Source organism: Delphinapterus leucas, chromosome 5 (assembly GCF_059928025.1).
Source record: "Delphinapterus leucas isolate spDelLeu-1000000601 "Yukka" chromosome 5, BTC_Dleu_Yukka2, whole genome shotgun sequence".
NCBI classification, from domain to species: domain Eukaryota; kingdom Metazoa; phylum Chordata; class Mammalia; order Artiodactyla; family Monodontidae; genus Delphinapterus; species Delphinapterus leucas.
This window is the reverse complement of record NC_143133.1, coordinates 35,410,561-35,428,113: the sequence shown is the minus strand read 5'-3', so window position 1 is coordinate 35,428,113 and position 17,553 is coordinate 35,410,561. Positions and strand designations below refer to the sequence as shown.

The 17,553-nt window shown below is 37.5% G+C and overlaps 1 protein-coding gene across 1 annotated transcript in view; it reads right to left on the bottom strand.

The window, feature by feature from the left end:
* Nucleotides 1-13,464, bottom strand: part of TACR3 (tachykinin receptor 3) — a 61,216-nt gene extending 47,752 nt beyond the window's left edge. Inside the window, exon 1 of the mRNA XM_022567158.2 lies at nt 11,848-13,464. Within this exon, the coding sequence (XP_022422866.2) occupies nt 11,848-12,392 (545 nt within the window). The 5' untranslated portion in view covers nt 12,393-13,464. The remainder of the gene's footprint in view (nt 1-11,847) is intronic.
* Between the last annotated feature and the right edge of the window lie 4,089 nt (nt 13,465-17,553).

The following is a 17,553-nucleotide window of genomic DNA, read 5'->3' as shown; positions in this document are numbered from 1 at the left end:
AAGATATGCAGATAGTAAATAAGCATACAAAAAGATGCTCCACATCATACATCACCAGGTAAATGCAAATTAAAACAACAATGAGATACCACTACACACCTATAGAAGGGTGAAACTCCATAACACCAGATGCTGGAAAGGATGTGAAGCAACAGAAACTCTCATACATTGCTAGTGGGAATGCAAAATGGTGCAGCCACTTTGGAAGACAGTTTGGCTGCTTCTTAAAAAACTAAACATACTATTACCATATGATCCAGCAGCAGTTGTGCTCCTTGGTATTTACCAAACAGAGTTGAAGATTCATGTCCACAAAACAAAACAAAACAAAATAAACAAAACAAAAACCCACAAAAAACCAAAACAACAACAAAAATCAAACAAAACCCTGCACATGGATGTTTACTGCAGCTTCATTCATAATTACCAAAACCTTGAAAGCAACCAGGATGTCCTTCATTAGATGAATGAGTAAATAAACTATGGTATTGGTTTGGCCAAAAAGTTCGTTCGGTTTAAAGTAAAAATAAAAGACACATTTTTCATTTTCACGAGTAACTTCATTGAACAACGTATTCATTAACCAAACGAACCTTTTGGCCAACCCAATACATCAGATGATGAAATGTTATTCACTGCTCAAAAGAAATCTAGTATCAAGCCATGAAAAAACATCAACAAATCTTAAATCCACATTACTAAGTGAAAGAAGTCAATCTGAAAAGGCTACATACTGTTTGATTCTAACTATGTGATTATGGAAAAGACAAAACTATGGACACAATAAAAAGATCAGTATTTGCTAGGGGTTCAAGGGAATAGAGTTGAATAGGCAAAGCACAGAGAATTTTCAGGGGAGTGAAAATACTCTGGAGGAGACAATAATGATGGTTACATGTCATTACACATTTGCCTAAATGCATCGAATGTACAAGAGTGAAGCCTAATGTAAACTATGGACTTTGGGTGCTTATGATGAGTCAGTTAGGTTCATCAGTGGTAAAAAATGTACCACTCTGGTGGGAGATGTTGATAACAGGGAGGCTATGCAAGTGTGGGGGGCAGAGGATATATAGGAGATCTCTGTACCTTCCCTCAATTTTGCTGTTAACCAAAAATTGCTCTAAAAATAAAGTCTTAGAAAAAAAATAAAGGTATCATGAGTAGTTTGAATAGTGTTTACTTTATTCTTTCATATAACATATACAGAGCCAACATGTTTTCTATACCTTGGAAGAGTGTTGTACTCCTTTGTAAGTTTGAATCAGCTTCCAACATTTTATCCTTGAACTTTGAAAGTGGTGAAGTATCTGAGAGTTTTTTTTTTTTTTTTTTTCATATGAAGATTTTTGCCAGTTCTCTTCCTCTGGGACATCTTCATCATTTGTCACTATCATTTTCCTCATTCATGTTGATAAATTCACCTTCACTAATTTCCTCTGGCTGCATATTTAGAGTCTCTTGTAAAGTGACTGTCAACATTCTCTTATTCAGCTATTCTTCTTCATCTTCACCTATACTGGATTTGAATTTCACTTTCAGTGTTATCACTTTTTATTTCTTCCTCTTTGTTTGCAAGTCCTTCTCTTGATTAGCCATTTCTCTAAGGCGTCATTTGAGTTTATCATTGAAAGACAATGAGGCAATGCAACTATATGCTTTGCTATCTGTGCATGAACTGACTAAGATAATCAGTGACCAATCAGTAACAGATTTTGAAAAATAGGAATATGATTGGTCACTGATTATGAAGTACATCTGTTATTTGTGGAGTGATTCGTGAGAGCTTAAGAGCTAGCAGATAATTTTTTACATTATGCAAGTACTCACAGTTAATGTGACATGGTAAGAAAAACTTGAGCCACGCTGTTGAGGGGACCGGTGTTATATAAATAAATAATCTTGGTAACTGAAATTTGTGCAAAGCAAGGATTGCGTGTATTGAATTGTGCATGCATAGAATTGGTTATGTGTGTGTGTGTTCTTTGGCATATGTGTTCTATTTTTGAGCTGCTAAAACTTTAAAATGGTGCCCTTTTATATGTTTCTAAGGAGACCTTATTCAGTTTCATTCTTGTTCATTAAAGATAGTCTCATCAATGGTTTTGTGACTGGTCAATGGGGATTGTCAGTAATTTCTTACATAGGAAAGCATTGTAATCTATTATTTTAAAAATATTATTACACTAGTTTGTTTGTGAAATACCACAGCCTTCAACATGAAATTTAGCTTATGTAAATCTTTGTTGAAGAGATACTGAAAATATTTTTATTTTAGGAGTAAAACATTTTAAGTTAATGAAAACATGGTGTAAGTTTAAGAGTTTTGAATTTATTTTATACCACGTAGTTAACTTAATGGGGAAAACGGCCTTCATATATTTATTTAATTTGAAGGTATAAAAATCAATACATATGGCACTGTGATGTCTTTTAAATTCAGTAAGTTTATTCATCTAAGAATTCTGAATTGTGATTAATAGTACTTATTCAACATAAACACTCAATTTGTGAGTTTTTAATTTCTTCAAAATTGTTTCCCATGCTCATTTGAAAATCTCCTAATCATTTTCTTTATAGATGATACAGTTTAGTATGATAATCACATATTAGGTTGTATAGAATATTTTAAATGTTTTTATTTAAATAGTAACTACTCATAGCCAATTTATTAGGAGATATTTTCTATACTTCTATAAAATAAGGAACTTAAAAAATGCTTCTACATTTCTGTGTTTTACTGCTCTAACACTATAAATGTGCTTTCCCCTGCTATGTGTTCCCAGTTACCATAGACTGTATCTATTCTTCATTTACTCAGTTGAGACACAGGTCTAGCCTTGTCCTCATGGAACTTAGAATCCAGTAGGGCAGGACATACAAACAACAATAAACATTGCAGATGAGCTAACTATATAGTATATTAGAAGGTGATACATGTGGTAAAGAAAAATTTAAAGCAATTTCAAATAGAGTAGTCAGGGTCCAGAAGTAGTACAGGTAATGAACAATATGTCTGGAGTAAGAGTGTTTCACACAGAGTGTAAGATCCTGAGGTGGAAACACGCTTAGTATATTGATGTAACAGAGGAATGCAGTGATGGTGGAGCAGAGCAGTGGAGTGTAAGTAGTAGGAGATAAGGTTGGAGAGTAACAAAGAACCAGTTACTATAAATTCTTATAGACTGTTGTAGGAACTTTGATTTCTACCCTGAGAGAACTGAGGTGCCATTGGAGGATTTGTAGAGGGGATATATTATCTGACACATTACAGGATCTCTCTGATTGTTGCATTGAGAACAAACCCAAGCGGAACAAAAGCAGGGGTAGGGAAACCAGTTAGGTGAGAAATGATATTGACTTGGACTAGGGAGGCAACAATAGACATCTTAAGGAGTGATTAGATTCTACATATATTTTGAAAGTAAAAGTGATTAGATTTTCTGATTGATTGGACATAAAGTATGAAAGAAGAGATGAGTGAGAATACTTCCAAGAGTTCTGACCTAGGGTTCAGATTTTTGACCTCAGAAGATTGTAGGAGGAGTAAGTTTCAGAGGAAAATCAGGAACTTAGTTTGGAGCATGTAAATTCTGAGATGCTTAGTAAACTTTCAGATGTTGAAGTTCAATAGATTATTGGATTTAGGACTCTGGTGGACTACAACTGAGGGATTCAAGTGAAGATATTAATTACAGTTTCATTAGGATATGGGACATGTTTGTCTTGTTTATTCCAGTGTGCCCCGTATCTATACAATGTTATTACTTAGAAGGTACTTAAGAAATAGCTATTGAGTGAATGACTACAAATATAGTGATTTGTGTGCTGGTAAATGTTTAACCACAAGCACTCTAAGGAAAAAAAAAAACACAGAAACAAAACAAAACTCATGACTTCTAGCATTTGCAAATTTCTGTGGTGTAAATACTCCTACCATGATTTCAAGCTACCAAAGTAACATCACTAAATGCAGAGTTGAGAAGAAATGTGCACAATTGATTCCCTCTAACAAGTATAAATCAGCTCCAGAGCACAATTGAGCCCTTTGTTGCTTAGTGATAAAATCAGATACACATTTTCCTTACTTACAGGTATGCGTAAAAGAAAAATTTAAATAACCTTGATACTTGGGCAGATTTGAAGGTAAAAAAAGTCATAGATAATAATACAAACTCAAAATGGGGGACTTCTTAAGCAAATATTGAAAAACTTTTGTCATATACCAGACTAAATAATAGAAATACTGAGCTAATTTATCCCTGTATCTTTAGGCAGTCTTCTAAATTACTCCACATAGGTGTGATATCTTTACATAATTCCTGGAGAAAAGATTTCACAGTTTACAAAATAATCCATTGTAATGTGAAGGTACTCTTTTGCCAGAGATGTCTTCATGATTTCTAAATTAGCCTAGAAAGTGTGTTAAAAATGTTTCCATAAAACATCTATCACTAAAAATCTATACAAAGTTTAATCAAGTTGTTCTCTCCTTGAGTCTAAACTCTTTAGCGTGTATCTCAGAGTCATTATTAGGTCCTTAAACAGTATTTATTTATTTAATTAATATTTAAAAATTTTTATAGTGATAAAATATACCAAACATAAAATTTACCATTGTAACTATTTTTAAGTGTACAGTTCAGTGGTACATTCACATTATTGTGCAACCATCACCACCATCCATCTTCAGAACTTTAATTAATTAGCAATGTATTTTGTTTCATGTAAAAGAAGTACATTTTGTTGTAGATAATTAGAAAAGGAAAAGTATAAAGGAAAACAAAATTACCCAAAATCTCAGCATTCAGAGAAAATCAAATCTATATCTACCTTATTGCACATATAGAATTATATCAGACTGTTAAATCCATAGTCTAAAAATTCATCGTGTGTTAGAGATCCTGCTGAGTCTAAAGTGGGATTCAGACTCTGACTGTGTCTAATGAAGTGGTGGGGCTTCAAACCCCAGTTGTATATTTTGCACCATTTATCCAACATACCAGTGAGCAAGCCTCAGTAAGAATGGTGTATTCTCAAAGCAATGAGGCATAGGGAAGTAGGGAAACAATTCCTCATCCTGGACATGTGGTTTAGAGCTGAGCCCCAGGGAGAGAGAGTTGCAAGTAGAAGATGAAGGAACACTGGTCTTTAAGAATTTGTTAATGGAGCAAAGATTAGGGACAAGATAATTCCTCCAAATTCTATTTGGAACACAAATAGACATCACAAAAACTTCAGGCAGAGGGCAGTTTGTAATTTATGACTTCTGCAGATTTGGATGCAATATGCCCAAAACAACTGGAGAAAGGCATGGCTTCTTCCAGAGACACTATTATGTTCTGTACCAAAGTGCTGACATTGCTGTTTCTTTCTTTCTCTCTCTCTGGCCAGGGTATGGTGAGGAGAATGGAAGTGCTAAGGAGGACTACTGATGAACTCTCATCAGACTTTCCTAGGGATTCTTTGAAATAATTGGAGACTAGCAAGAAATGGTTTATAAGCAAAGGTTATAAAAAGATTAAAAATGTTTGGATATGCATGTTAATGTTAGCACATTTGTATACATGTGCCTAGAGACTTGAGAGAACTGATGTTATATTCAAATGTAATTTTAAAATTTCTACATAGAATTTCATTTTTAGATGCCTCATCATTCATTTCTTTTTGTTGAGCTTTTTAGTTGTTTTCAGTTCTTTGAATTTTGATTTGAAAAATATCTTTGAACATGTTGGAAAATTGCACCTTGAAAGATTTTTGACAATATATACCCAACGGTTAGATTAAACCATATGAAATGTTAATTGACATTTTAAACTATTAAAAACTGACAATTACATATGGTTCAATCTAAAATCATGTGTTAAAATGCCATGTTTACTACAACTTAGCAATCTCTGCTGATTTTAATGGAAAAAATTTATATCTCATCACTTTAATTTTTATATGATTCCTTTTATGATTCTTTTATTCAGGAATCTGGATTGTGTGCTTACCATGTGCAAAACAGTATGATAGGCATAAGGATACAGTAAAGACTAAGAACAGAGGGAACTTGTCTTTATGATGTTTATAAGTTTATTAGAGGAAATTATTAATCAAGTATTCTTAATTTAATATATAAAAATGCTATGTCTAACATGTGCTAAGAGAATCTACAAAGTGACATTTAATTTAAATTGGGAGGCTTATGGAACGTTTCCCTGTGAAATGAGATTCAAGCTGTTATCTAAATGAGGAGTATGTTCAACTAATGAGGAATGGGCAGAAGGGAATTTGAGACAGAAGGAAAACTGTGTTTAAAGGCTTTATGGCAAAAAGATAGCATCACACATTTAGGCCCTTGAAAGAGGATCAGAGTGACTAGAACAAAGATTAGGAAGTTGAGGTATAGTATGAGTTGAAGTTGGACAGGTCAAGGAACCAGGCTATCCAAGGTATTATTATCTGGATTAAGAATATTCTTCTTCTCATAACAGCAATGGGAAAACATTGTAGCATTAAGTAGGAGTGCAGAAACATCTTCTTATATATACTAAGGTGGATTAAGATTAGATGTGGGGAGACCAATTAAGAGGTGTTTTTAGTAGTCCAAGAAAGATATGATAGTAGCTTGGACTAGGGAAGTGGGGGTAGAGTCAGAAAGAAGGTAATAGATTGGGAGCTATTTGAACAACTGAATGGATGCTTGTACTGTTTATTGAAATGGGGAACACTGAAAGAGGAAGAGGTTTGGAGGTAAGATAATGGGTTTGGAGGAGTTTGAGGAGCTTTTCAGACCCCAAGTGGAAACGTCAGGTACACGAGCAGAGCTCAAAGACGGTTTAGAGGATTTTAAGCTGGTGATCCATTTACTTTTTGAGTTTTAAAACATATGTATGTATTATTTCTATCTTATATGTACCTACTGTAATTTAAACAATTAAAGTAAAAATGTTATAGAGTAAGATAAACATCTATATCTTCATAACATATAGTGTCCAAGATTTATAATTTGTTCAATAAATTTTAATAACCCTGTATGGTAAATTTAAAATGACATGATAATGTGGTACTATTTTAGTAATTAAAAAATATATCTTTATTTATGCATGTACATAATGTAATATGTGAGATATACATATCACAAAAAATGAAGAGAGAGTTGAAATGTGAACATGAAGATCATAGATAGGCTATATTTGGGGTGTAGGACAATTACAGGTAAATTTAACTTTCTAATATTTCTATTTTTAATTGTTTTCACTGTGCGTGTATGATCCTTATAATGCATGAGGGGAAAATAAGTTTCAATAAGAGACTGGTATAGAGGATGGATCAGGATCAGAGACTGGGGACTGGAATGAGAATGATTTGTAGAGCTTTTGCCATATGTTACAACTTTGAATTATCTGATTCTCAAGCTATATCCAAAGTTCAGGTGGAAAAAAATACTTATGGAGGAAATACATTTTATCCTTTTTTGTAGTTTTTTCAATGCAACAAACCAGACCATCTGGAAACTGTGCTCAGATAGAGGTTTTACCCTGAGAATATCATTCACTGAGTTCTGCTTTGGCATATGTCTTTGGCCTACTCAGAGGAATGCTAAGCAAACACCTATGGGAAATCTTCTTTTGCATTTATGACACTGTGGTTGAGGACACTGTCCTCTTAATTGCCCATACAAAGAATTTCTTGAAACTCAAATATCAGAAATTCCTAAGCCCTTAAGGAATGTGTATATATTGTTTATACAGTGTAAACAAATTTACTGATTTTATTTCCTTTTTTGTTTGTTCACTAAGAGGCTCAGAGACATATTTGAAGCTTAACTTTCATAAATGATTGGGACTCTTTGACCTGAATGTCCATGTTATAACTTCACTCCCATCTTGTTTCTATTTTCTCCCTTTCTATTTTTTCCAGTTTTAATTTTTCATTCATTTATATTTGTCTACTTTATTGTATGGATTGTTATGTGTCTTCTATAATTCAAAAGAAAACCAATTAGATAATAGACAAAATGGAAACTGTTCATTCAAAAGTGAAAAATGAAGCTGTGGGTTTGAATGAGATCACTTAGAAATAGAGAATAAAGTAAGGACAAAATCAGGTCCAGGATTTGGTATTGTGGAACCTATGCATTTAATTACTACATAGAGGCAGAGAATTAGAAATAATTCTAATTATTGAGAATTAATAATGCCATGGAAGAGAGGCTGAGGGGGTAGGAGGTGATCAGGACAGTTGGAAGCCAAGAGGCAATAGCCACCTGTGAGGAATACTACTAAAAGGTCAAGGAAGTCGAGGATTAAAATGCTCACTGGATTTCTCAATAAGGCTCTTTGGGTAGAGTGTTGGGAAAAGAGTTCAGATTTGAATTTCTTGAGAAGCAAATAACAGGTGAAAAATGGAGAAACAGAATATAAGCAATCCATAATTTAATGTTTGTCAGACACTTTTATTTCTTCTTTTGTGAATTGTTTGTTACTTTTGTTCTTTTTATATGAGATATATATTTTTTTATTAGTGTGTAAGAATATGTTATATATTCAGCATTTTTTACACTGTGTCTGTTAAATATGATATAAACTCCTTTTTCTCCCCGTGTTGTTAATGTAACATTGATATCAACTGGAGTTCTGCTAGTTATCTAAGAGGCACTTCTGATTTCACCTTTGTGATAATTTTATGTTTCATTCATTCAATTAATACACATTTATTGCTTTCATTATGTACTCAGGATTAATTTTATAAGAATTTTCACTTGAATTTGAATTTGTTTGATAGTTTTAATCGAACTTTCACAGCACACTACAGCAGTAATTTTAGTGACTGCAAATGGGGTATTTTAAAATCCTTGAATAAGAACTACAAATTGTAAAAGGAGCTAAAGATTCATAAAAATTTTTCTAAAAGTAATCTTTTCCAAAGCATAGTTTTAGTTACTATTTTGCAAAGAATGCAAATGTAAACCAGTTTATCTTGGGCTAAGCTCATGCAGTTTATCATCTGGGCTAAATAATGAGTCAAGTCTTATTGTAATAAAGAATGTAACTGCATGGGCAGTGCTCTCCCTAAAGTAGAGAGGAATGAGGAGATTGGCTCAGGCACTAGAATTAAAGACTGATAAAGATGTTTTTTAAAAAAAAATTACCGAAGTATTTATAACCATAATATTTAAAGCAATGGTAAAATTTACCACAATACATTTAGATAATTTGTTACCACATTCAGGCCTTATGATTTTTTATGACTATATATTTTTATCTGTCCATAATAAGCTTCAAAAGAAATAGAGGTTCTATGAATACTTTGCATAACAGCTTTATGAGAAGCAAATTTTTTAAAGTATAGCATATAAGATAACTTTTTATCTATTTGGCTAAAAATATAACTTACTTCAGTTAGATTAAATATTTATTTTACTCATTATTTATGTCAGGTGTCCCTGGGTTTGAAGAATATAAAGTATTTTTTGCTGTGTTTGTTAATGCTTTTGAATTATTAAATAAAACATATTAAATTACTTCCTTAAGGTTTCCAGGTAAAAAACAGTGACTGTCACTTAAAAAATTCTTTAAATATTTTAATCAATACTGGACCCTATGCCCTGAAATTGCCCCTTACCATATGTTAATAAACCTTCCTAGAGTTTCTAACTTAACTTCAAAAATGTGCTTAGAAAATGAAAGAAAATATTTTCTATTTTCTAATATCCCTGTATGTCAAGTGGGATATGCCATACATTTTAAAAAAGATAATATTTCTATTATAAACTGTTCTATTAATTTTCTAACACCTGCATTCTTAATTAAAACATAGGTAATATATATGTAAGATGTGTTATATATAAAGTAGAGCAAGATTAGAGGCAATTTCACTTGTTCTCCAACTTGGGGCTAATTTTATTGCTTTTTGTACTCACCTCTGTCCCTACAAAAATGAAAGGGTGAGATACTTGTGGAAAATCAGAGATAAAGGGGAAAGGAAGATTGGCAGTTTCAGAGGCTTTTTTTTTTTTTTTTTTTTTTCCCCGATACGCGGGCCTCTCACTGTTGTGACCTCTCCTGTTGCGGAGCACAGGCTCCGGACGCGCAGGCTCAGCGGCCATGGCTCACGGGTCTAGCCGCTCCGCGGCATGTGGGATCTTCCCGGACCGGGGCACAAACTCGTATCCCCTGCATGGGCAGGCGGACTCGCAACCACTGCGCCCCCAGGGAAGCCCTCAGAGGCTTTTAAAATGTGGTTTTGTGCTTACTTATCCTAGTTAGTGGCAACTAACCACTGCTCCTTCAATATAACCCCCTGGGCGTGGCATTTGAAAATTGTTTCTAAAGCTTTATGTCATCAAGACCTCTATGATCACTATTTCAAAATAGTAAACACAGAGGATGGACTTACGGAAAAAAAAAGTAGTCTTTTCTTATTTTTTCTCATAATGGTGGCTTAATGTAGTAAGGATTAATATTAAGCCTCATTTTACTTTGAACAAGTTTAATATAGAAAAAAAGTGTTTTTTTTTATTTTCACAGATGAGGACATAGTTACTTGAAGTTAAAGTGACTTCAATCCCCTCCGCCGGCCTCCATGCATCCCCCTTGCAAGCTGCCAATCATAAAATGAAGACTAAAATCAACTGGTGTGTTTCTTCTTTAGCATAACATTGAATTAAAATGTAACTATCAGTAACAGGTAGAGGTTTACCATCGTGTTAACACAGTATGCATAGTCCATGATGTTCAATATGAGAAAGAAAAAAAAACACACAGAAATTTCATAAACTGGAACCTGAGGACAACTGTTGGAGGTCTCTCCAGCTTCTTAAAATTGCTTGAGAATCTCAGAATCCCCACTGTAGATGGGGGGACATTCTAAAAGATTATCTTCAACAGTTATAAAGCGGTGTGCCTCATTTCTTTTCTTTTTTTTTTTTTTTTTGCGGTACGCGGGCCTCTCACTGTTGTGGCCTCTCCTGTTGCGGAGCACAGGTTCCGGACGCGCAGGCTCAGCGGCCATGGCTCGCGGGCCCAGCCGCTCCGAGGCATGCGGGATCTTCCCGAACTGGGGCACGAACCCGTGTCCCCTACATCGGCAGGCGGACTCTCAACCACTGCGCCACCAGGGAAGCCCGGTGTGCCTCATTTCTTAACCACTTATTCTTTGGGCTTTTTGTTGCCCATCATCTGAATGATTTGGATGCCATCTTCCCGACACAGGGTTTACCCATCTCATGGCCTTCACAGATTACTGAAAGTGAAATCTACCTGAAACACTGTGGAAACTGCTAGCTGACGGCAATCATTTGGAAGGAGCTTATTGCCTCTGATGGATCCTCCATAAGTGGGAGACCGAACCAGTGTTGGCCTTGGGGCAAGGATGGGGAAGGGGATGGACCAACAAACCAGAGGGAGGAGAAGGGTAACTTATCATTCATTTCTCTAACAGAATAACGACTGACAGAAGGAAAGCCAAAAAGTACATTTTACAGATAACATAATTTTTGTGGCAATTGCTTGAAGCCATCTGAGAAAATGTGCGAGTACTAAGCGTTTCTAGCTGAGTTTGTCCTACTTGGAATGACAGATTTTCCCCATCTCTCTCATTCACCTTCTTCAGTCCTTCTAGATGCCCTTAATGGGGATCAGGGGGATTAGGGTGGGAGTGGGGAGGCCATAGAAGCAGAAACCAGTTCAGCCATTAGAAGACTACAAATGGGTTAGTGACCTCCTTTCTTCAATAACTTTTAACTGGTCCCTTTCCTTTTATCAAACCCATTTTGTCACCATTTCCTTTGTAACCTTATCCCACCGCCCAGCTCCTCTCTCCCTCCCCCTCTTCCTCCCTCCCTGTCTTTCTCCTCACCTGTCCACTGCAATGGCCGTCATAGAGTAGATGCTGGCGAACACCGCTGTGATAGGAAAGAAGTTCTGGAAGCGACAGTAGTTGGCGCCGAAGTACCACTCGCTGTGAAGCGCATAGATGAAGTTGACCAAGGTGTTGAAGGCGGCCATGGAGGCGTCGGAGAAAGCCAAGTTCACGAGGAAGTAGTTGGTGACAGTCCGCATGCGCTTGTGGGCCAGGATGATCCAGATGACGATGAGATTCCCGAAGACCGCCACGGCCACCACCACGCCGTACGCTAGGGACCAGAGCGCAATGCGCCAAGACGGCTGCACGAACTGGTTGGTGAGGTTGGCCCGGAACTGCGAAGGCGCCGCGGAGGCCGCGGCCAGTCCCAGCGTGGAGGAGGAAGCGGAAAGATTGCCGGCTTGGGCTAGCAGTTGCAGCCACTCGGTGTCAGCCTCTCCCGCCGCTGCCCCAGCCTCGAGCGCGGCACTCGGGTTCCCGGCGTCCGCACCCGCTGTTCCCCCGTCCGTCCAGTTCGCGGCTACGGGGAGCGAGGCCATAGCGATGGGTCGGCAACCCGGTTCCCCTCACTCAACCACTGCCCGCCCGGGCAGTCTCCCTCGAAGTTCTTCTCTGCTTCCCGGTAGCTTTGCTGCTCAGTGGACCTCAGCCCCGCCCGAAAGCGGGGTAGAAAGGTACCCACAGCCCTTTCTGGTTAAGGGATGCTTTGAACCTGCAGGTGATGGGGAGAAGGGAGGCACTTTCCCCGAGGAGTCTGCGAACCTAGCAGGCAGGCAGGATGAGACAGTCGGAAAAAGAGATGCTAAGGGCTGTCGCCCGCGGAGAACTCCGGGGTCGCCCCTGCGCGAGTTCCCGGGCACCGGCTGGAGCGCTGAGGATCGGGGGCTGCTGCGAGCTTTATAGTTTGTTATAGTGCCCTACTTCCGTGACGTTGTGCGGAACTGACGAGCCCCTTCTTGGAATAAGATTGCCCTCCTTTCCTCCACCCCCGCCCTTTGGGTTTCATTCATTCGCTACTCGGCGGGTTGATACACTGAAGGAAGGGCTGCACTTTCTCATACGTAAAATCGTTACAAGATTGTTTTCCGTCTTTTAACTTCAAGATAGTTTGCTGAGGTCCCTGCTTTCAGACATTTACTGTGGACTATTCTTTTCTAAACCAGTTTAACCATTCACCCGTAAAGCAAAGGCACGATCCCCGGAGATTTTTCAGCTAGGGCTAGAGCATGTGTGGGTGCAGCCTGCTGAAGACTGTGGGCACCTAGAGCCGCGCGCTTTGTTAGGTGCCACTGGTTTTTGGAATTTCACTCAACTTTCTGCTCGTGTGTTTCTATTCTCGCTTCTCAGATCCCGTTTCTTCTCGTTCCCCCTTCCCAAATCCACCCATTTCCCCTCTTCCTCTAATCTCTATCACCAGAAATCTGACCCCTCCTCTCCCCCAGGCAGAGAGAGACTATGGTTTTTCCTGGAAGATTCTGCTCAGGTTGGAATGCCATAAAACAATGAGGGTAAATCAGAGATTCCAAGATGTAGACTTTCTTGAAACACAAGGACAAGACTTGAATTTCTTCATTGCTCTGGGATGAAAGTATCCTGTAAGCAATCTAAATACATACACATGGCTATACGGTTTTGGACATTTGGAGCCTTAGTTTTCAGGGCCTGACCATGAGGACACACTGATGAGGATGCAAGAATAACCTTAATTTCCTGGGCAGACAGGCAGGCCTGACTTCTGAGCTTTGGGTGAGAGCAGGTGAGCTGGAGTGTTCTGTGGAGTGCAAGCTGGAGCCTGTGCTTAGGTGGATCTCACAGACAATTTATCAAGATGTTCTGGGGGGCTTCCCTGGTGGCGCAGTGGTTGAGAGTCTGCCTGCCGATGCAGGGGACACGAATTCGTGCCCCAGTCCGGGAAGATCCCACATGCCGCGGAGCGGCTGGGCCTGTGAGCCATGGCCGCTGAGCCTGCGCGTCCGGAGCCTGTGCTCCGCATCCGGAGAGGCCACAACAGTGAGAGGCCCGCGTACCACAAAAAAAAAAAAAAAAGATGTTCTGGGGCCAGACTGCCTTTTATTAGTCTCTTGAGGGGCAGGTGAGAAGAGATTTAGGGTTACACGTATTTTAGCAATCCCCCCAAAACACTTGAACTCTTTCCCCCCTCCCCACTTGAACTCTTTGAGCTTTGATTTCCTCACTTGAAAATGAAGATTTTTTAAAAAATCTAATTTTCAGGGTAATGATGGGAATGAGTAGTTTCAACAGCCTTTTGACAACACCAGACAGGAGGGAGACCTCAATAAATGTTAGTGCCCTTCTCTCTTGTTACAATGTGCATTTCATCTAAACATTTTCAGGTAAGATGTATTGGAGAGCAACTTTTATTTGCTTCAAGAGAAAGTAGCTTGTGATTTCTGAACACTGTATTCTTTAGTTTCCCAGTTAAGTACCTATTCTTTAAAAACCCGGATTATTGCATAAGTGGACTTAGGGTGATTGGTAATGAATAATAGTTTCCTTCTTATAGTTCTTATGACAAAAAGGTAGTGTACATAAGTAAGTTTGAGGCAACCTGATAATAATTCTGTGGACACAACCCTACTTCAAAATAAATGCATGCTGAAAATGATAATTATCAAAGGTTATTTGCTATTTCTTCCCAGAAAGACCTGCAAAAACATGTGATAAATCATAAGTTAACAGACTCCACACTTCCTGCTTATTAATTCTAAATTAAATCATTTTCTTTTGAAAGGCAAATTACTTCTTTCTGTTAATTCACCATCTTGGGGAATTACTTGAATTACAAGTGAAAGCCTCTTTCTTCCCTAATGAAATCAATGGATAATTGTTAAAAAAAAAATTCCTTTGTATGAAACACACCATTTATCAAGATTAGGAAATGGGTCATGATGTGGTTTGGTAATTATGCATATTTTGATCAAATATTTACAGTTGTAAAATTAGTGGTGTGAAAATCTGTTCAGTTTACACTGCTGTTTTACTTATCCATACAGAGCATTATAAGTTGTGATTTGTCCTCATTGGACTTAAACATGAGTAGAAGATATGACAAAAATTGATTGGTGATAGAATTAGAAGAAGTTACAATGAAAGGCGTTTAAAGAGTTGTTTTCTTTCAGAGGAAGAGAGGGATCCAGCTCATGGCTTTACTTTTAGATCTGCCTTACGTAGAGAGACTTTCCCTGTGTCCCAGTAGAGTAGTTACTGTTCATGCGTTGCTTCAGTCATTCCTTCAATGTGTATTGAGTGTACTTCCTTCCAAATCTGTACCAAATACTAGGGATGTAGCAATGAGACAACCAGATACAAACCCTGTCCTCATGGAGCCTGTAGTCTAGTAGTGTTTTTGACATTAAAGCAAGTGTTAAGGGTAGTAGAATAGGAAGATGCAGAGAAAAATGGGAGTATGTAACTAAGTAGGAGGATGTGTGCCTACTGGATTCTGTTAACTTCGCTTAAAACATAAAATGAAGTGCCAAAAAGAAAGATAGACTTAGCAGAAACTTATGCCTTGAAAAACAGGAAGGTTTAGGAGATAATGGTTAAGGAGGAAGTTTCCCAACTAAGAATTTGGCGAATAATCTGGCCATAGTAGCTCTGGAATCTGAATCTTGCTCTTATCTGAGCCTACTCTTCTTTTTTCCTAATTCTTTCTCATCCTCTTTCACTTACCGTAAGAACTCCAAAAGCCTTAGCCTTGGACCACTGAGGAAAGGAGCAGGGAGGTTGAGAAAACGTTAACCCACTAGAAGGTAACTTAGAGAGAATCCTATACTCCCACATTTAAAACCTGGGAGTGTGTGTGAGTATGCACCTATGCAAATGTATGAGGATCCTGGAAAATAAGCCAAGCATGGTATCCTAGGAGACATTAATAGGTTTTAGATAATAGTGTGTAAATCTTGGTTTGACTGAATAATTGTAATACAAATTATGATCATTTATGTGAGTGCTTGCAGTTTATTCCTAATGACCAAGAAATGTTTGCCTATTTTATTATGCATAATAGATTACATTTCTTCCAAATGTTATTTACTCTCCATATTTTTGCTTAGAATACATACTGGTGATGTGCCCCAGTAATTTACTACAATTTATATTAATACATTGGATGCTGGTCATATATTAATTATTTTTTCCTCTTTTACAACTCAAGGAAACGATATGGCATATTTCATGCTTGTATTTTTATTTTAACAGGCCTCCTAAAAATAAACATATCAGGGTAGAATTTCAGGTAGTGTTGCTGGCTAGTGAAAGAGTTATTTTCAGAAAGAAAAAGTCAAATTTCCAGATTTCTGTCTCTGACAATAATCTTCCATGTGACAGTTCTCCCACACTTTTAGCTTCAGTATGTTCATTGTTTCCCACTACGTTGAGATATTTTTTTTCTTTTTACCAATGTCAGATCCTGATAGTCCACTCTTTGCTGCTTGCTTTATTTTTTACCTTTATTATTTCATCGTACCTGCTTTGCAGTTACACTGGGTCATTTCCACCCTCTGAGTTATGGACTCCAACAATCAGGCTGCTGAGTATTGCTGACAATCAACAATTGATCATCTCCACTTAATTGTGTAGACAGCTACTTAGCAATTCTCGCTGTCTACCAGACCCTCTTTCCATGTAGGCCTGTGATCGGTTCTCAGCTGTTCTGCAATTCTCTTTCTTCTCCATCTTCCTCTCTATGCTCAGCAAATGATGTTATTTACAGTTTATCTGATAAAAGTAAGACCACCAGCCAAGAACTTCACATTTCTGTGCATTTCATCCATCTTTAAGTCATTTATTATTATCTCTGTGAAAGGTCCTTGCTGGGTACAGTAATATTGATTGTAGGCTTTTCCCTTTCATCACTTTAAATATCCTGCCACTCCCTTCTGGCTTGCAGAGTTTCTGCTGAAAGATCAGCTGTTAACCTTATGGGGATTCCCTTGTATGTTATTTGTTGCTTTTCCCTTGCTGCTTTTAATAGTTTTTCTTTGTATTTAATTTTTGATGGTTTGAATAATGTGTGTCTTGGCATGTTTCTCCTTCAATTTATCCTGTATGGGACTCTCTGCACTTCCTGGACTTGATTGACTATTTCCTTTTCCATATTAGAGAAGTTTCCAACTGTAATCTCTTCATATATTTTCTCAGACCCTTTCTTTTTCTCTTCTTCTGAGACCCCTATAATTCAAATGTTGGTGCATTTAATGTTGTCCCAGTGGTCTCTGAGACAGTTTTCAATTCTTTTCAATCCTTTTTCTTTATTCTGCTCTGTGGTAGTTATTGCCACTATTTCATCTTCCAGGTCACTTATCCTTTCTTCTGCCTCTGTTATTCTGCTATTGATTCCTTCCAGAGAATTTTTACTTTCATTTATTGTGGTGTTCATCGTTGTTTGTTTGCTCTCTAGTTCTTCTAGGTCCTTGTTAAATGTTTCCTGTATTTTCTCCATTCTATTTTCAGGATTTTGGATCATCTTTACTATCATTATTCTGAATTCTTTTTCAGGTAACCTGCCTATTTCCTCTTCATTTGTTTGATCTGGTGGGTTTTTACCTTGCTCCTTCATCTGCTGTGTGTTTCTCTGTCTTCTCATTTTGCTTAACTTACTGTGTTTGGGGTCTCCTTTTCATAGGCTGCAGGTTTGTAGTTCCCATTGTTTTTGGTGTCTGCCCCCAGTGGGTATGG